The sequence below is a fragment of the Balaenoptera ricei genome, chromosome 2, assembly GCF_028023285.1.
Source record: "Balaenoptera ricei isolate mBalRic1 chromosome 2, mBalRic1.hap2, whole genome shotgun sequence".
Classification (NCBI taxonomy): domain Eukaryota; kingdom Metazoa; phylum Chordata; class Mammalia; order Artiodactyla; family Balaenopteridae; genus Balaenoptera; species Balaenoptera ricei.
The window spans coordinates 150,885,436-150,906,759 of NC_082640.1; the positions used below are offsets into that span (position 1 = coordinate 150,885,436).

General features: G+C 41.0%; 1 protein-coding gene across 15 annotated transcripts in view; it reads left to right on the plus strand.

Moving 5' to 3' along the window:
* Nucleotides 1–21,324, plus strand: part of SYNE2 (spectrin repeat containing nuclear envelope protein 2) — a 319,025-nt gene that overhangs the window by 273,896 nt on the left and 23,805 nt on the right. For 14 of the 15 annotated variants that reach the window (XM_059914375.1, XM_059914374.1, XM_059914378.1 and 11 more), the window contains 3 exons: nt 5,489–5,644; nt 7,792–7,950; nt 8,658–8,824. In XM_059914375.1, coding sequence (XP_059770358.1) covers nt 5,489–5,644; nt 7,792–7,950; nt 8,658–8,824 — 482 coding nt within the window. Of the gene's footprint in view, nt 1–1,900; nt 2,040–5,488; nt 5,645–7,791; nt 7,951–8,657; nt 8,825–21,324 lie in introns of those variants that run through there. The other variant, XM_059914389.1, reaches the window with a different exon arrangement.

Below are 21,324 nucleotides of genomic sequence, written 5' to 3' on the forward strand. Positions count from 1 at the left end.
ATTGAAATCTGAAGTAGTGTTCAAGATAATCACTCAGCTGTTTTCTGAGACATTGAAGTGTTTGTTGGCCTTTCGATGTCTGTGTGAAACTAAGTCTTCGTGTCCAGTTGGAAAATATTTTGCCTATCTTCTCTCTGATACACCTACCTGGTCACTAAAGCAATTAGAATCAATGCTTTTTGAGATCCATGTGTGAAGACGAGGAAGATTTTGCAGAACTTCTTCTTAGGATTTTGGGGGTTTTCTCCTTCAGGTCCTCTTTCTGTTTCTCCTCTGTAATTTAAGATGTGGCCTCTGAGATTACATTGAAAGTTGTTCCCTTATCAAATGGCCTTGTCTTTGAAATGAGAGTAAAGTATGACTGAAGAATTCATTTTTTAGAAGACAATAGGTTGGGGGTTTTTCTCAAATATAACAGTTTTTGTAATACCTTCCAAACTATATTCTGCCTAATGGATACCACACTAGCAAAAATTCCTGGGTATGTTAGGACTTAGCAGAAGACAAGGCAAACTTACTGATAGGAATGTGGACCACTTAAATTCCGAGGTCAGGAACTCCCTACATCTCTTCCCTTTCTGCAGGTTTGATCTTGGAAAGACATCAATAGCCTAATGGAATAAGGTTTAAAAAAAATTTTTTTTCTTCCTTCAGTGACTTCAAGGGTCAAATTGAAAAAAATTAGGAAGAATTGAGTAGCCTCATACTTCAAGCTATGCTGGAAATTAGCGTCCTCCTTCCTGAACCTTTTTTCTTCATTGTAAAAATTTCTAATGTGCAAAAAAATTCTAACAATAAATAATATGACAATTACCATGAAACCATCAGCCAGCAGAAAAATAAAACATTACAAATACAGTTCAAATGCCCTGTATGATCTCTAATGTACTTCCCCTCCCCAGAGGAATCCACATCCCTGAATTTGGTGTCCTATCATTCTTATGCATTGCTTTATCATTTTACTACATGTGTATGTAGATCTCAGTGGAATGTAGAAGTACTACTTTTGTATTTAAACTTTATATAAGCAGCACCATTACTCTATATGTAAGTCATAAAGATATACTCCTACGTTTCCTTCTGAAAATTTTCAAATTTTGCTTTTTACGTTTATACCTTTATTCAGTGAAGAATTGATTTTTGCATATGTTTTGAAGTAAAGAGCCGATTTTTGTTTTATTCATATGGATGACCATTATCCAGGTGCCTGTTTACTGATTAGTCCAGTGTCCAATATCAGGTTTCCGATTATGCATGGTTTGATTCTTGGTTCTCTGCTCTATTCCATTGGTCTGCTTATCTCAGCTTTTATACCAAATTATCCTGCATACTGTGTTTTATTAGAACAGATCTTCATTTCAGATGTGAGGTACCCATCCCTCATTCTCCCACTCGAGTGTGGATATCCTTGGTTCTTTGGTCTCCCACAGCTTTAGAAGCAGTTTGTCAAACTATAAGAAATCCTGATAAGAGTTTTAATGGAATTGTGTTGAATTTATAGAATAATTTGGAGGAAATTAACATCTTTTTGACATTGAGTACTCCTGTTTCTGAATATGGCATATTTCTCCTTTTATTCATGTTTAGTGTTTTATAACTTTATGTAGTATTGTACATCTTTTGTTAGATTTATTTCTTGGTGTATTACTTTTGAAGCTATTGAAAATACTGCCTTTTTCTAATTATACTTTCTGTTTATTACTGATGTCTAGAAATGTAACTAATTTTTGTGCATTGATATTATATTCAACCATCTTGCTAAACTCTTGTTAATTTCGATAAATTGTCTATCTATTCTTTTGGGGGTCTGTGAACACAATCACCATTGATGAATAATGACTTTTTTTGTCTCTCCCTTTTAATTCTTATACTTTTGTTCTGTTCTGTCTACACTGGTCAGTACCTCCAGAGCAGTGTTGTTAAAAGCGTTGATAACTGGCCCCTATGTGTCAGTCCTGATTTTAAAGAGAATGATTCTATCATTTCACCATGAAGTGCGATTTTTGGTGGTGATGTGTTAGTAGATGCCTTTATTAGGTTAAGAAGGTTCCTGTCTGTCCCTGATTTTCAAAGTTTACTAGATCAGTCTACTGATCTAGACTTCAGTAACAGATGAGAGGATTTGGAGTCCTTCTCTGAGTTGACACATAGAGTTTCCTTCCGTCAAGTCCAGAAACCTGTGCAGAATGTGAACCATAAACCCATGAGGAGGCATAATTTTTCCCAAGTAGGACACATCTCAGTTTCCACTGGGATCTTTTCAACTTCCATAGCCTCAGCATTCTATTTCTCAGTGGAAAGAACTGGGGAGATAAGCCAAGAGCATTGAATCCATTCAACCTGTGACCCTATTCCAAAAAGATCCCAAGTAACCTGAAGCCTGTCTAGAACAGTGTTTAACATCCCTCAGTCACTTGGGGGGATACCTAACCATTCGACCAGTGTGACCTTTACTTTCCTCCTTAGGAAATTACATTCCCATCACAGCCAAGTTGATGTATGGGAAAATTGCTTTACGTGTTTATATGTGTCTGCACATATATGATTTCTTTATATGTTTATAAAGAAATGCGTGTGTGATTCCTTTATATGTTTTATATACTAACTTTCAGTATTATGAAAACTGCTATCGCTATAGTGGGCATCTATGTTCATAAAACTTGTCAAATGATTGGGCCCTTAGAACAGTTTTATTTTCTTAAATAATTGTTTACTGAAATATAGTTGATATACACTATTATGCTAGTTTCAGGTGTACTACATAGTGATTTGACATTTGCATACATTATGAAATGATCACCACGATAAGTCTAGTAACCGTCTGTCCCCATAGAAAGTTATTACAATATTATTGACCATATTCCTTATGCTGTATGTTACATCCCCATGGCTTATCTATTTTATAACAGGAGGTTTATACCTCTTCATAAAATAATTTTTGAATAAGTAATATGGTCACATGGTTCAGAATTCAAAAGGTACACATGAAAAATTTTTCTCCCATCAGTTTCTCTCCACGGAAGCCGCGTTACCAATTTGTTGTGTATTCTTCCAAAGATATTCTATGCATATGCAGACCAATATTTATATATATACACATTCATTTTTTGATCCTCTTTTTACCCAAATGGTAGTGTAGAGAAATGGGACTTGACAATCCCAATAGTAACTGAGTCCACAGGCAAAGACTTAAATGCTGTTGTGCTGTGTTAGAGTCCAGTCAAAGCCTGTGCAACACACCACTTTATGTAGTCAAGTTTTAATCACGTGTCATATGGACAATTGGAATTTTACAGGTACTTTTGCAATGTAGAAAATTTATCTAGTTAAATTAAGAAAGGGAAACTTATCTGACTGACATGTTCTCTTTTGCAATTAGTTTGGTAGCAAATCTGGAGTATTTTAATTTAAAAACAGAAACACAGTTTTTGAAATGTTTATAGAAATAAGTGAACGTCAGCCTTAATAGACTTCCACAGTAGACCTCACTCTATATATTGTTTCATTCCTTGCTTTTTCACTTAATATTTATGAACATATTAAAGCGCTTGATACATACTGCCAAATTCTTTCCTTTCAATCATACATTTTGATATTTGAGGACTTACTATACACCAGGCCTCTTGGTAGGTGCTTGGTGGGCAATGCATTGGTGGGCGATGCATTGGTGAGCAGCAATGTTGTCATGGCCCCAGCCAGTGGGGAGCCGATAGTCTAGGCTACTGGAGAGAAAGACGTTAACCAGAGTCCCACTGTATGCGTACATATGTATATGTGTGAATAACTGTAAGCATGGTGAGTGTTAGAGGGGAAAAGGACAGGGGGCTGTGAGAGCACAAAACAAGGGTCCCAGTCTCATCCGATGACTCAGAGAAGACCCCTCTGAGGCATTACCTGGTCTGAGATCTGAAAGTGTCGGTAGGAATTAACTAAATATATCTGGGGAAGCATCAGGGTGAAGGACTGGGTAGCATTTCAGGCTAGTAACTAAAGAACAACAAATTTAAACAATAACTAGGAGTCATTACACATATTAAACTTGCCCCCCAAATACATAAAACTCGACACCAAACAGGATGTGGAAAAATATAGTCATTCCTTTGAGGACACAATTTGGCAGTATTTATTAAGAATCATAAAACGTCCATATTCGAAAGTTCTACACCTGTTAATTATCCTTTCAATTGTGGGAGGAAACCAAGTATCCAAACCAAAATGGATTTAAACCCAGCGGCGGATAACTTACAGACGCCTCCCTCTGTGCAGGCATCTGAGCCCACACTTCTGAGCAGGAAACGCTGTATGAAGTTCAGCGGCCTTCTGGTCTGTAGAGTCAGTAAGTGGTCAGCCTCTGCGTGTGACTTGCCCCCTTTATGTTATGAAGCTGGTAAAAGTGTTCCACTGCAGAATCTGCTCTCATCCTCTTTACTAGAATCATGAAGCTAAAAGTAGGAAACAAAAATTTAAAGTGATGGTTTCTCCTCTGATAAAGGTGCTATTTCTGAATCTCCATGCAACCTTTAAAAAGAATCCTCCAAACCATCTTATTAAATGTAAATCCTTGTTGGCAAGTTATGAAATCATGCCAATGTAGCTTTTAGAACTCTGAAAAGCAATCGGAGTTAACTGATTAATCAGAAATCACACTGATTTCTGTTGTAAATGAAATACTCTCTTCTTTCAGATTTCAATAGACAGGTATGAATAGAGATCCTTAAAATGTGCCAAAATAGAAAGAATTGGAAGCACAATAAAAATCTGGAGATCTCTTGAGTGTTTGGGCTGTTTCATTTTACCTTCTCTCTTGTGAAAGTGATTATCTTGATTAAGTCCTGGAATTCAAAAATGTTTTAATTTGACCAATACTTAATTTTTTTAAAAATAAGTGTTTCCAGGGCCAGAGGAAATTTTCTGCTAACCCATCTCTGGCAATTATTAGGGAACATTTTTTTTTCTTCACTTATATTCATTCTTTTTGAAAGTTAACCAGAAGAATTCCCTTTGAACAGAAGCTGTTATATGATTGCCACATAGCAACAATGCATTTCTTAAGGTGTTTTTAAAAATGGGAAATCACATTTTATACAACGTTCTGTAACACAGTTTCAGGATTAAAAGTGAGTGTGTATGTGAGAGATTGTTGCTAGACTCCAAAGATACTTTCCTCAAAATAAAGGTAAAGACCTACTTGAGTTTAACATAGAACTAAGTATATAAAAGTCTGAAATACCTGAGGAAGTGAAAATAAAGGTAGAAACTAAGTTTTCTTTTGAGAAAATAGGTGGTGAGGAATTGGCCAACCACAGCTGCAGATGCTGGCCCTGGGCTGTTTCTCATTCAGAAGGTCCCGCCCCCTTTCCTGGCCTCCCCTCCCCCAGAGTCCAATCAAAGTATTAGCCTACAGGTTTGGAAACAACAGCAGCTTGAGTTGAAGAGGTTTTCTTTCTTTCTTTCTTTCTCTTTCTTTCTTTCTTGTGTTTAAATGCAGGAACTAGAGAAGTCTTTGGCTAACTGGACTCAGAACTTGAAAGAACTTCACACTATGAAGACCGACCTAACCCAGCACATTCTTGTGGAGGACGTAATGGTTTTGAAAGAGCAAATAGAGCATTTGCACAGACAATGGGAGGACCTCTGCTTAAGAGTAAGTCAGTTAACTGCAGGGCACGGCTGTTCTGAAGTTTATTGAAATGTCTCCGAAGGCCAGACAAAGTAGAAAGAAGCTTAATTTCATTGAACCCGGAGGCCCTTTTCAATTGGAGCCCAGGCCAGCCGCTGCTCCTTTAGAAGGCAGCAACATTGTTTAACAGATTTGACCCTTTGTTTCTCCAGCGCTCAATGCTGGAACTTTGCACACTTTTAATGAGCTTTTTTAAAAATCACCTTAAGTGGTGGGGGAGGGGAGGATTGCCTTCTTGAGCAGCTGCACGCACTCTGCCCTCTGTCTTGTACGGACGACAAGTACCAGTCGTTGTCTTAGAATCAGGACTTCAGCAAAGAGGTCTCGGCTGGCCTTAAGAGCAGTATCTCTGCAGTATCTGTTCTGGGCCCAACAAACAGTGGGAGATGTACTTAGTGCCAGGCTTGGGGTCATTATATCTGAGAACTCTGCATTCGCATGCAATCCAGTGTTTATTTCAAGTAGCTGGCTTTGAAAACTCTCTGAAAGAAATGATCAGCTGCTGCACTTAGTATCTCAGCAGATCACTTCTACTGATTTAAGAACTGGATTGTGGTTAAGGTGACAGGATCAAGATGGAATTAAAGGGTTCAAATAGATCTTTGTTTTAAGAACAATTTAATTCGAAGAGAAGTAAAGTCCTTAATCTCATTTTTGTGAATTAAGAAGAGATGTACTTAAAAGTTGAAATTCACAGGTTTGAATGCATTTTAATAAAATTAAAATGTTTTCCTTCTTTGTTTTAGTATTTAATATTCACCATATACCCATAATTTTAAACGTCCTTTTAGAATTTTTATTCAAATTTTATATAAAAGGAAATATTTAGACTATGTGAAAGGTATTCTAAAAGTTAAGGAAAAAGCAGACTGGAACCCAGATGTTCCTAATTGTTACCATTATGAAGCCAATCAGAATGATGCTGTGCAAAATGCCAGGCTTTTAAAAAGCTGAGACAAATAGATGCTCTGAAAAACAGAAACACAAAACTTGGTGTTTTAGGAATAGTTTTTTGAGCCTTCTTAACACATCTGGTGGGGTGGGTGGATGTACAAGCATTAGATATTTTTGCCTCACTCTGAAAAGAGCAGAGGGTTGTTTTTGTTTTGTTTTTTGTACATAGCAAAAAAATCTCCAGGAGTTCAACCTTGGTTTCCCCATTTATAAAGTGGGATGTTAAAAGTTAACCGAAAGAACTCTTAGCTACCCCTTTTATCTCTAAAATTCTAAAGATTTCTGAGACCTGGGAATACTTTTGTACATTTGGAGAGGCTGATTTGTATTCTTTAAATTTATATTTATTTAAGTAATAAACTTGAACCCTGTAAGGAGGAAGAGCGTTTGCTGATGTTAGCTTATGCGTAACGGAGCGTTGGGTATTTGGGGATCAGCCTGCTCACTGCAGACCAGTATTTGATTCCATTTCCATGGTTTCCATCCAAAGCCATAGTGCATATTGGGAAGGTGGATTAAATGAGTGATGCGTATTGTTTTATTTTATTTTGCTTTGTTTTTGAAATTACCAGTAAGACATTTAAATGACTTTAATTTTCATGATCCATTTGCATTACAAATGTTAGATTTGTGATCAAGATGGTAGTTTTTAAATTAAATAGGCAGGACGTTGGCCTTAAGTAAGAATAAGGACTTGATCATTTTTAAAAAAGAAAGGATTGGGGTCATAAAGTTATAAGTTAGCATGTAGCAAGCAGTAAATAAATGTATACTGAAAGAATAAGGAACAGAAGAAATTTGGGTGATGCTTAAAATGCACTCATCTAACCTTCACGTTTCTAACTTCTAATATACCTCAGTAATAATAGATATATATTGGATAATACTGAAACCTTTTGGTCAGTTACACTTCAGGTTCAGTCTTCTGTTGTTACTGTCGTTGTTGTTGCTTTTTATGGCATTTATCAAACGTGTAAGGAACTTCTGCTGAAATTAAACCCTAGGTCCTTAAAAGGCAAAAACATAATAATTTAAGTCTATAGGACCTCTGATTAAAATGAATGAAATTCATAGTCTTTTTGATGGGGAGAAGGGAAGAGAAACTCCTTCCTTCCTTCCTGCTTATACTCAGCTGCCAAATGCATTTTCATTTCCAGGTGGCTATACGCAAACAGGAGATAGAAGACAGACTCAATTCGTGGATTGTGTTCAATGAAAAAAATAAAGAGTTGTGTGCATGGCTGGTGCAGATGGAAAACAAAGTTCTCCAGACAGCAGATATTAGTATTGAAGAAATGATTGAAAAGCTTCAGAAGGTAAGCAGGAGTCCCCAGATGGGTACGGTTATGACCACCACGGTATTCTCTGCCTTCCTCACTCCTAGGCTCAGAGCTGTATCATGTCGTAGGCCCGTTTCCAATGAGATGGGAAAGGTGGGCATGGTGCTGTGTACTGGGGGGGGTTGCTTTCTCTTGGTTAGGAAGTCTGGCCAGACAAGGGGCTCGTGTCCCCTTAAGCTTCAGTTCACATCCCAGGTGAGTTATGGTTTCTCTAGTTGTGTTGTTAAGGAGCTCCCCAGACCAAAGGAGAAAGACCAACAGCGGTGGGGCTCGTAATTGTGAAAAGGTCACTGATTCCCACAGGGAAAGGAAGAAAGAGCCTTCTGGCCACGGTCACCCCAAATGCCACTCAGTTAGCCCTCAGGAAAACTCTTGCTGATATATTAGGCTAATTTAGTTAGACTCAGTAGTTCTCCACTCCCAAGTAGCTTAGGTTAGAAGAACTCTGTGAGGGAAACCAGGGCTTTTGAATTAAGAAAGTAACTACCCCCTTATATATCACACATGCGCTGAATGGGCGTTGTTTGACTTTTTAGCTGCTCTCCGAAGAGTTGCATTAACAGGTGTGAGAAGTGTTTTTATTTTTTAAGAAATTTCAAGAGGCACAACTGTGTGTTTGTAGCTGGCAAAGAAGTGAATTTTCGGTAGTGATTCCGGCTTTGTGTTTTGGTGCCCTATGCCAGGACTGCATGGAAGAAATAAATGTGTTTAGTGAAAACAAGTTACAGTTAAAACAAATGGGCGACCGGTTGATCAAGGCCAGCAACAAGACAAGAGCAGCTGAGATCGATGACAAGCTCAACAAAATTAACGACCGTTGGCAACATCTTTTTGATGTCATTGGATCAAGGTAAGAAGTGGCCTGAAAATGGATTCCTACTCCCTAGGTACAGTGGTTACTTCACAGATCTAGAAACTGAGCCCCATCTTCCTCTAAGGTAACCCAGCAGTTTTATAAACTTACAGATAAAGGCAAAGCTTGGTAAAAATGGAAATTCTTATTTCAACATTATAGGAAGATTATATTTTAGTATACCTCGCTTTTAAGTTTTTTTTCTTTAGCTTAAAAGTTCACATGACTTAGACTAGGTTTAAATGAGAGTTGGTCCTTGAGGAGGTGTTATTTAGCAATTCTCACACTGCCTTAGGACTTGCGTGTCCCCCAGATGAAATCATGCCTGCCTGCTCCTGCTTGTATGTGACACGTGCAGGTAGGTCAGGGCATAGGCCTGATTTCTAGGTGCTGCTTCTGGAGGTCCCCGACTGCCCCCCATGCCCCCATCACCACCACCACGGGGGCTGGGCACACTCAGTCAAGGCAGGGCTTCTCTGCAGGCTTGCCGGGTGTGCCAGGTCCCCAGTGGGCATCTGGTCCTAAGGTGTGGACTAAGGAGGCACAGCTGTGACTATAAATCAAGGCTATCCAGTGCTTGTCAGAAACAAGGCTGATCATTTCATCTCCACTCACAAAATAACGATGACAGTGCCATTCAGACTTTTAAATGTCTTCCGTCTTCAAATTCTCTGCCCAAAGACAGACCCCGACCAAAGTATTTCTCAGTTGTAACCTGGCACACAGAGAGCAGTCACTTGGCTTTGGGGCCGTTCATGCACCTTTGTTTCCATGGCCGAGCGAGTCTCTTACATAACAGAGTGCTTGGAAATTTTGAACACGTATATAACGTGGACTATACAGGAGAATCTTGCAAGGTAAACGAAGAACCGGGGAGTACTGAAAATAAAATACTCTTAATAATTTGGCATTTCCTTTACCTCATTGTTTACTGTAAACCATAAATGAACCTAGTTCAATCAGCAGATGCACCAGGCTAAGTGCTATGAGAATTACAGACCAGGAAGTAAGATGAGTCAGTTACATTAATGGAAGCAGACGTGCGGGCAGGTGTAAAGCCAAGTGGTCTGAGAGCTCAAATCTCATCTTCCTAGAGTTGGGGTGGGGATTGGGAGGAGCCTGATAGAAGAGCAGTGTTCCCAGATGGTCCTGAATAAGGGGTTGGGATTCCAGCTCTACTGGTGGCAGAAGGGGGAGAAACATATGCTGTGAGCAAAAAGGTACAGGGTAGTGCAGAATAGGAACTGTTCAGGAAATTATAAGACGCTCCATTGGCTCAAGTGCAGGAGATGAAGCTTTTAGAAAGGTAGGTTGGGGCTAAGTCTTAGAAGAGCTTAAATCTCAACTGAAGACTTGTCCTCCTAAATAAAGTTTGAGTCTTTCACAGTTTTTTTAGAAGGGAGGGTCTGTCGAAGATAAATATTAGGGTGATTTGGCTGGCAGCATAAGCTGGGCTGAATTCAACTTCTGTCTACTGCCAGTTGGGGGAAAAAAAAAAAATCTATGGAAATCCATGATGGTAACCCAAGCAAGGATTAAGAGCACAGATTTTGAGCCAGTCCTGACTTTACCTGACTTCCACTTACCATGGAAACTTGTAGTGATTTAACCTTTCTAAGCCTCAGTTTCTAAATCTGCAAAATGTGTCTCACAGCACTGATTACATCAGAGGCCTCTGTGGGGATGAATGACACATGTCTCGCATTTGGCCTGGGACCAGCACGTGGGAGCCAGTATTTATTGAATGGTTATTATCATTGTCTTTCCCTAAGAAGACTTTGAGACTAAGTAACATGTTTTTTGAATGGAAGGGGATTCCCTCGCTTAGATCTAATCGTGAGAGGTCTTTCTTCCATGAGAACAATGTCTTTGACTATCTTATTTCCAGCGCTTAGAACATTGCGTCAGATATTTGTTGAAATGAATGAATGTTCCAGGACTGTCATCATTTCTGTTGGGTAAATTGTGTCTGGTATGTCTTTGTCATCATTGTCTTTATCTCCAAAGTCTTCTTGGGCACCTGACACTAATCAAGAGTATGAGGACATCATACCTGTTCTTAGATCATTCAGGAGCAGGATCTAGATTCTGCTTCCTGAGGACTAGAGTGATGATTCATTCTTACTCATTCGTGCTTTGGTTCTAACACTTCAGAGTTTAACAGGCTGCTTGCTTTCCTCCCTCCTCTCTAACTGCCTGTCTTCAGCCAGTTCCTTGGTGGGAAAGAGAAAAAAACAGCAGGTGAAATTTCAGTGGTCTCTTTGGAAGGAGCAATTGACAAAATAAGGAGTTGAAATAATAGCAAATATATTGGCTACCAGCTGTATTCTTAACAATGTGCTTTTTATGTACAATTTCACTTAATCTTGACTATAATTCTGAAAGGTAGATACCATTATCCCATTTTACAGATGAGGAAACTGAGGCACTGAAGTTAAGTAACTTGCCCATGGTTACATAGTCAGCACATGAGGCAACCAGGATTTCTACTCAAACAGTTGTGTTACCTCCCTGCTAACCCAGACCCTTGTGGCTTGTTACATTGAAATGAGTAGGACATATTGAAAACTAATCCCTTCCAAACTGAAGGACTAGGGAAGGAATAACTTGTTTTACCTTAAAGCAAAGGCCAGGGTGAGACAGATGACTGATAGTCTAGGAAACTCTTAGTTGACTTTACGCTTTAGGTGAATCTGTGGGTTGAGGCAGCAAGCTTGAACCTGCCATAAATTGGCCTCACATAGAATCAACTCCTTGTCTGATTGCTGACACTCATTGCATGGCCATCAGAAAAGCAGAAGAGCGCAGGCTGCACGATTTGAACCATGCTGATCAGAAGCTGCAGCCCTGCAGGGTATACTAATGGCCTCATTTGCCCAGAGAATTCTGGACACCATTTAACCGTCCCTGTCCTGCTCACAGTGTTCTGCTGCTTCATTCCTGTGGCAGGGCACAGCACCTGTTGTTAACAAGAGGGAAGATTGGGAGGGAGACCAATCTTGAAGTTATGAAGCAGGTATCCAGCTTCATGACTTCAAGATTTTAACTACAAGCCTTTAACTTAAAAGTTGGGGATGGTGTTCAGAAGTTGAAGACCTCAATAAATCAGGTTTAATTCACTCAAAAAAAATGAAAAAAGACCTGTTGTTTTGGGTTCATTCTCAGCAGAATAGAGGTAAATTTCAAAAGAATTGATAAGACATGGAGGACAAGGTTACTTAAATGCACATTAAATTTACTGATCATTTCAGGTAGTGGGCTCCGTCATTTGGTGGATAGGGGAAGAACCCAGTGTTTATTTTTTTAAGGGCCAGGCTCATATATATTATTTCTTTTCCTCCTTGCAGCAACCCTGCAAGGTCAGTGTTCTCCATTTTACAGAGAAGGATGCCGCAGCTCAGAAAGGGTAAATAACTGACCCAAGGGCAGAAGCAATTCTACACATGGTGGCACAGAGCCAAGGTCTTTCTGTCCCCCTGCACCATGCATCAGAAGAGCACTTGGCTCCTTTGAGACTTTTAAAGGTGGTTTAGGTCTTCCCTGGTGGCGCAGTGGTTAAGAATCCGCCTGCTAATGCAGGGGACACGGGTTCGAGCCCTGCTCCAAGAAGATCCCACATGCTGCGGCGCAACTAAGCCCGTGCACCACAACTACTGAGCCTGCGCTCTAGAGCACGCGAGCCACAACTACTGAGCCCAGGTGCTGCAACTATTGAAGCCTGCGCACCTAGAGCCCGTGCTCCACAACAAGAGAAGCCACTGCAATGAGAAGCCCGTGCACCGCAACGAAGAGTAGCCCCTGCTCGCCGCAACTAGAGAAAGCCCGCGCACAGCAACAAAGACCCAACGCAGCCAAAAATTAATTAATTAATTAATTTTGAAAATGTGGTTTATCAGAATTTTTCTAAAATCTAGTACTCAATATAGACGTTACTGTTTACTCTAGAGCAGTGGTTCTCAAACTTAAACATTCATCAGAATCCCTGGAGGGCTCCTGAGAACATGGATGGCTGGACCCCACCTCCAGAGCTTCTGATTCCGTAGGACTGGGTAGGGCCAAGAATGTGCATTCCTAACAAGTGCCCAGGTGTTGCCAATAGTGCTAGGGCAAGCAGCAGAGTGAGGTGACACAGTGGACTTGCCACTTACGGTAACCAAGTCTTGCAACCTCTGTAAGCCTGTCTCCGTGTTGATAAACTATGGACAAGATTCTGGAAGAAAAAGTACCAGGACAACGATGGGTCTGTCCATACACACGCGTGCCAGCCTCCGGTGCGGTGCAGTATGGCTGTGTGATAGGGGAGGAGAGGGAGGGTGCTTAGACCCAAACCACTGTTTTTCCTCTGCTTGTAAAGTGTTTTTCAGCTTCTGTAAAATCCTTAAAGAATCTAAAGGACACATCTCCTGAAATAACCAGATGATCAAGGGGACTGGGGTGCCTAAGTCAGTCTTAATGCTGATTTCCTCACATAAGGTCACATGAGGCCCTGATGTGAGCACTAAAATGCACAGAACTGGCTCTCCATCAGAATTGCCGCAGGAGCTTTTAGCATTCTTCATGGGCCCTTGGGCAGCTTCTTGCATTTGTGACATCTGAACTCTTATAAAACATGCTATTAATTTCTTCCACAGAAAGGCCATTTGAAGCACTACATATTTTTTGGTGAATGGTGTGATTATTATAGAACCCAATCTGATTTGGTGACAAATATTAATTATATCCTACTATGTTTATTGACAGATTAAATGAAGAGTTAACTTTTTTTAAAGGCCGTTTCCTATGTTAACTTTATTTTTTAATTAATTTTTGTTGAGAGTATAGTTGCTTTACAATGTTGTATTAGTTTCTCCTGTACAGCAAAATGAATCAGCCGTACATACACATATATCCCCTCTTTTTTGGGAGAGTTAACTTTTTTTTTAATTGTAACTGTTGCCTCCTCCTCTTGCCCATGTTTTCTTAGATAATATCTTTGAAAAGTGACCCAGCAAAACCTGAATGCAGGAGAGATGACTAAAGTACAGAAGTCATTTTTCAGAATGACCGATATGTGTGATCCGTGTTTTGGAGGCAGCTAGGTTACCTATTAATAAGAACAGCTTAGGCACAGGATGTTGGGTGATGGACCAAAGGATGCAAAGTTGACCTGCTTCAGCCAGCACAGACTATAGCTCTGAAAAGAGGGTCCGCGGCCATCAACAGGACTGATGCCAAAGAAAGCCTCACCTCGACACATAACCTCACTTATACGTACCTTTGATTTCAAAATCCCAGGAGTTGAACTCCTTAAAGATTCATCTCCTTTTGTTTCCCAGAACCCCCTCCCCATTTCATTAATCAAAGCCTTCACCTTGCCCTGTGAAGCAGGGGCCCTGTGTCCTCAGTGAGTGACCGTCTGGTGGTTCATCTTGGCAGGGCCTCTTCAGAGACACGGGGTTGGGGGGCTCTTTTTAAAGACTCTTTCTATCAGCTTGTGAGGATGATCTGGTCAAAGCTTTCAGTGCCTAAAGGAGATGAGACAACTGAGTGGAAAGACATACCTGTTGGTGTTGGCATCATCGGTGATTTTAATTTTCTTTTTATCTGTATTTACTAAATGTTCGTTATGGAGAAAGGAACACGGGAACTCTTTTTTTTTCTTCTTAAAAAATGTCATGAATATTGTTACCTTTCTCCTAATTTCTCTTTGGTGGTAGCATCATTTAATAGACTTGGCATCCTTAAGCCAGTGTTATGAAGGAGGGACGCACTCAGATGTACTACCTTATGGTCCCTTCCTATTTAGACTAGACAGCTCTCTTGCTATCAGAAAGATCAAGTCCATGAAAAAACTTTTTAACTAAGCGTAATTTTCACATTTTATCTACCAACGTGAAAAGCCCACCTGCTTTATAATAGTAGCAATTAAAATGTTGTCATTTAAGCTCAGCAGTTATTACCATGGCAACTGTGTGTTAAGATTGTTTTTCCATCCCTTGAAGAATGGGCAGAGAGATGTGTGCCTTTTTAAGCCGATACGTTTTTCATTGCTTTCCTTTTATCTGTATTTTCTCAAGGTTACTTTGGAAGACCAAACAATGCTGCTAGTCATAAAGTTGACTTGCTCTGGTCTTAGCAGGTTGCCTGACCCAGTGGGACTGCAAGGACTTAGAGATTTGTGGCACAGGGAGAGCCAGATGTGAGGTCGGCCTCCCCACTTTCCTTTTTCCTTCCCGTCACAAGTCCCATCGTTCCACCTCTGGAGCAGGTGGCTCCTGCTCCCGGGCCCTGCAGAAATGCCTTCCTGAGGGTCGGGGAGCTTCTCCAAGGAGATAGCAGCCATCACAGGATCAGTGAGCAGTTAGGAGCCTGGTGTCCGGCATCAGGCAGGTCCGGCGTATTGAGCCTTGGGGTAGCACCAGGGACAGCCAAGCATGTGGACACAAGTTAGATGCTGCCTTTGGGGAGAGCTATTTCCACATCTTTATTCCTAATTTCACTGGTCTAGAATGTGCTTGGTGTGTTTCAAGGTGGGGATGTAATAATGGCTAAATGTTGGGCCTTGGGGACCCAAGAGAAATTATTGATATCATTGAGTCTCCAAATAAGGCTGAGACTGAGCCTGAAAGGGGCTTGGACACAAACCAAGGGTGCTTCACTAAGCAGAGCCACTCAGGGTCATGTAGAGAAGCACGGATAGGGAGGTGGAGGAATTTTCAGATACTCAAATTATGGTAAAACCTAGGAGGGACTAGCAAGGAAAACTGCAAAATTTCTTCCTCTGCAAAGTGTTGAACTCCATTTGTACTACAAGATAGAATTATTATTATTATTATTATTGCAAAAAAGCAAAGAAATGGACTAAATAAACTCTCTGCTCCTCCCAAGCCAGGACGCACAGGACTGAAAAGGCAGGGCAGAAAACCTCCTGGGGAAATTTCTTCTTTAGGAGGAAGCCATTCCTGTTGGACTCGGGGCTTCAGATTTCCCCATTGCTTTTAAACCTGAAACAGAGACATTTAATTTGATGAGAACAGAAATCCTCGTTTCTGTGCCCCAAATCTTACATGTTTCTTCCCTGCGTTTATAGCACTTCATAAATAACCCATAGCCAAGATAACACTGGGACTTTCTTCCCCCAGCCTTGCAATCCTGTAGCGTCAGAACAAAGACTGTGTGTGTGTAAGAGAGGCAAGGGCTAGAGATATTTGTTTATTGGAAGGAAGAAAACTGAGATTAAAAATTGCAGTTAGCGGAGAAGCAGGTCTCTTCCCTGCCTACCGGCGATGCTCTGTAGCGGCGAGCGAGCCGTGCCCGCGGGAGCCTGCGGGAGGGCGGCCTGTGCAAGATGCTGAACCAGTGAATGGAGAGGCCGCCGGGCGGGGGAGGGGCCGCCTCGTCCCTGGGAGGTGGAGGTGCAGCCGGGAACTTGGAGGTTTCGCTCAACCTAAGGAATGATTTGTTTCTCATCAACAGTAAGTGCCATTTTGGTGATCAGTCCTGCATCTGGGAGCGGCAGCTGCTGTCCCTGTGTGTCTCGTTTTCTCGCGCTCTCATGTTGGTTACGATAGAAATTACCGATGAGATGGAGGCTGCGGAGTGTGTGTGCTCCGCCATCGGGGGGATGGGTTCTTTCCCAGTGTCAGCATGCGTGTGGTGTCTGCAGCCAGCCTTTGACAAGCAGGGGAGAGAAGTGATTATGCTGTGTGGAAAATGGAAGTCCTCTGGCGACATAAATGCTTCAAAGAGGCGATTAGCTCAAATGTATTGTAATGTCCGTGCCCTCAAATCAGGGCTTCGAGATCGTGGAGTAATTGATTGTCTTACTACAAAGATGTTTAGTCATTTACAAAGATGCAATTGTGCAGAATTTGCACAATGTTTTTAGCAACTGACAGCTGCCCACAGGTCTGAGTATCTGTTTCAGTACAAATGCAGATACCCTACCATCTCAGTTTTCCTTTTTAAGTTATGCTGTCCACATGGGCATGGGAATTTTTTTTAACTTACGCTGGTGCAGGGCCTTAATAATTTAACTGTAGACCCTTTAGCATGGAGAGAATAGGAATGAAATGTAAACTCTTCCATATACATGAATTTGATATTTAAAGCCTCCCTCACACATTGTAAGACTTAGGCCTGAATCATGAAGTGATATTAACCTGGCTTGATTTTTGTTTTGGAGAGGGAAGAGGGTTCATAAGTATTAAATTCCCATCCATCGCTAGATGAAAATAAAGGATAAACTTTATTCACCTTGATTATTTTCTGCATTTCTACCCACAAGCCCCACAAAAGAACTTCTAATTTGTATACTCTTTGTCAAACTCCTTATTTTGTTTGGTATCATATAAAAATGTTTTCGTTTTATTCGGGTCTTTCAATAGTCCATACAGGTGGAAAACTTCCTCTTTGTGCCTAAATATCTTGGTTTTCCAGTCCTCAGAACTGGAATTCAGCTCAGGGAATCATGCTTATTTTTTCTGGAGAAATATGATTTGTTGAAATATATGTGTGATTAGTATTAGTCAAGCACACCTGGGTGAAGCACGGGCCAGTACAGAGATGGTGAGCTACTTAAGCTGCCTGGGTGATTGATGTAATGCAGAATTGTGCTTGCTTCCCTGTGCCGACAGTCTGGTTTCTGAATGGATTTCCTTGTTCCCAATATTAACTCGAGATTTAAAATTTTCCAAGAGCAATATTAATAACAAGGCCTAACTAGGAGGTCGGTTGCCTGGGTTGGCAAATGACGTGTACTTCCTGACCTGGCAAAGGTGTTGATTAGGTAATTAGATTAGTGTCTGCACAATCGATATAGACTCAGCAGTACATCTGATGGTTCCCAGAGTAAGTCGTAACATGATTATCTGAGGAACAACATTTATTTATGCCACTGTGCATTTGGGGATATTTCGCCTTCAGTCGGAGGTTGGGACATAGAAGCAGGTTAAGTCCTGACTGGATGAATGTTTTGTAGCTTCTTTTCTTTCCCTCCCACCCTCCCTTCCTCTTTTTTTGCCCTAAGTGTGCATGTGATGTGTATGCTTGTTTTTAAGTACTTCACTTGTCCAGTGTGGAACCAACGTCTAGGAGCATGTGTGGCTCATAGTGTGGCAGCAGGTTGTTTGCGGCAAGATGGCTCAGAGGTGCTCTGATCGTCACCTCTTTCCTTTAAAATGTAATATGACCACCTCTTTTATGAAAAAGACAAATTTGAGGGGATGTGTGAATGTCACTTGCTCATTCAGAAGGTATTTATTGAGCACCTCCTAAAATATTATAATGTCTAAATTAGATCTAAATTAGATCTAAATTAGATCATGACCTCTGGGAATAAGTTATCTTCAAATCCTCAGGATCTGCACAGGACCCAAGACAAAGTGAGTGGTTAAATGTTTATTGAAAGGAAATCATGGAGGGGCAAAGTGGGCACCCAAAATGCCACACTTGTTGGATGGACTCCTACCCGCCAGTGTGTCCTAGAGCCATGAGTCTAGACTCCTGATCATATTCCCTGACAGCGTTGGAAACCATCCTGTACCCACACCCCCATATGTGCCCATTATCATGTGCAGGTTTATATAGGATACCACAAGAAAAGTGCTTAAGAACAGTAGCTCCGGCCAGACTGCCCAGGTTGGAATCCTTCCTCTGCCATTGAATGGCCATGTTACTATGGTAAATTATTTAATCTCATTGCCTCAGTTACCTCATCTGTCAAATGGGGATGTTATTTTTTTTAAACATCTTTATTGGAGTATAATTGCTTTACAATGGTGTGTTAGTTTCTGCTTTATAACAAAGTGAATCAGTTATACGTATACATATGTTCCCATATCTCTTCCCTCTTGCATCTCCCTCCCTCCCACCCTCCCTATCCCACCCCTCTAGGTCGTCACAAAGCACAGAACTGATCTCCCTGTGCTATGCGGCTGCTTCCCACTAGCTATCTATTTTACGTTTGGTAGTATATATATGTCCATGCCACTCTCTCACTTTGTCACATCTTACCCTTCCCCCTCCCCATATCCTCAAGTCCATTCTCTAGTAGGTCTCTGTCTTTATTCCCGTCTTACCACTAGGTTCTTCATGACCTTTTTTTTTTTTTTTCCTTTTTCCTTAGATTCCATATATATGTGTTAGCATACTGTATTTGTTTTTCTCTTTCTGACTTACTTCACTCTGTATGACAGACTCTAACTCCATCCACCTCACTACAAATAACTCCATTTCGTTTCTTTTTATGGCTGAGTAATATTCCATTGTATACATGTGCCACATCTTCTTTATCCATTCATCAGATGATGGACACTTAGGTTGCTTCCATGTCCTGGCTATTGTAAATAGAGCTGCAATGAACGTTTTGGTACATGACTCTTTTTGAATTATGGTTTTCTCAGGGTATATGCCCAGTAGTGGGATTGCTGGGTCGTATGGTAGTTCTATTTTTAGTTTTTTAAGGAACCTCCATCCTGTTCTCCATAGTGGCTGTATCAATTTACATTCCCACCAACAGTGCAAGAGGGTTCCCTTTTCTCCACACCCTCTCCAGCATTTATTGTTTCTAGATTTTTTGATGATGGCCATTCTGACTGGTATGAGGTGATACCTCATTGTAGTTTTGATTTGTATTTCTCTAATGATTAATGATGTTGAGCATTCTTTCATGTGTCTGTTGGCAATCTGTATATCTTCTTTGGAGAAATGTCTGTTTAGGTCTTCTGCCCATTTTTGGATTGGGTTGTTTGTTTTTTTGTTATTGAGCTGCATGAGCTACTTGTAAATTTTGGAGATTAATCCTTTGTCAGTTGCTTCATTTGCAAATATTTTCTCCCATTCTGAGGGTTGTCTTTAGGTCTTGTTTATGGTTTCCTTTGCTGTGCAAAAGCTTTTAAGTTTCATTAGGTCCCATTTGTTTATTTTTGTTTTTATTTCCATTTCTCTAGGAGCTGGATCAAAAAGGATCTTGCTGTGATTTATGTCATAGAGTGTTCTGCCTATGTTTTCCTCTAAGAGTTTGATAGTGTCTGGCCTTACATTTAGGTCTTTAATCCATTTTGAGTTTATTTTTGTGTATGGTGTTAGGGAGTGTTCTAATTTCATACTTTTACATGTACCTGTCCAGTTTTCCCAGCACCACTTATTGAAGAGGCTGTCTTTTCTCCACTGTAAATGGGGATGTTATTATACTGATCTCACAGCATCGTTGTAAGGATTAAATGAGTTGCTGACTTATATGTAAAGCACAACAGGCCCGGCACATAAAGATGTCGGCGTGTTCAGTAGATGTTCCACTTTAGTAATAAAGTTTGTGAATTTTAAAGCATACCCAATGTAGAAATTTTAAAAGAATTGGATAACAATAGAAAGTCTAATATTTTCTTCCCACACCCCATTGGTTTGGACACCAGTGGGCTTGAGCCCCACATTTGGGACGCCACTGGCTTGGAGTACCGTAGTTCTGGGGAAGCCACCTTCTCCATACTCCCCCCTCTGCTTATTGCACACCTCACCCCTCGGGATTAACAGGATTCAGGATCACTGCATCTCAGTATTTTTGCACCCAGGTTATTTTATTACTTGTTAGCTCTCTTCATTTAAAAAGTTGCATTCTAGCCCTCTTCTTTCAAAATAAAGAGGCTGAGAGCCTTATGATGCACTAGGGTCAGGCGCTGGATGAAGCAGTGGGGGCTGCCATTCTGGGAGGAGAGAGGAGGAAGGATGGGGAAGCAGGAAGCAGGAGGGCTGTGCAGAGGCTGCTGGCCTGAGCACCTCTCCCCACCTACAGGAAGCTCTCAGGGCGGAGCTTCTCCAGCCAGAGCCTCCCAGGAGGGTAGCCCCTTGCAAACGGCGTGCAAGACTTTGTCCCATGGGGCCTGGGGTTCCCAGCTGCTCTGGCATTGTCTGGAGTGTTCCTTCTGTTCCCTGGGCAGTCAGGGTGACAAGACATTGGGGTGAGGAGGGTATAACTTGAAAGCCAGGGGAACAAAGGAAGTATCTAGGTTACAGCTGCATCCAGGCCTGGCCCTGGATTCTGTTACTTCCTTTTTAATAAATCATCTTGTGGCTTTGAAGGAAAGTTCTTGTGATATTTGCAGTAAGAATGTAATTTGGAAAATATACCATCTTAAAATCATTACAACCACAATTTCTGGGCGTTTATCTCTGTCAAGCACTGTGCCAAATGCCTTTCACGCATGTATATCTCATTCTGCCCTCAGCCACCCAGTGAAGGAAGGTACCACTGTTGACGCCGTTTGACAGATGAGATTAAATAGAGCCAGGATTCATACCCAGACCCTGACCACAGAGAGTGTGCTCTTCATCACCAGGCTCTGTGGCCTCCTTCCAAGCTTGCCTACCTCATGGCACTGTTGAGGATAAAATATTTATGAAAGGACTGTGTGAGGGCCAATGCCGTGTAAATGAGGCATTATTGTAGCAGCGTGTGATCCCAGTCAGCAGTAATGAGAACTAGTATTATAGTGAGTGCTTACTTTATGCCAGAGGCTTTA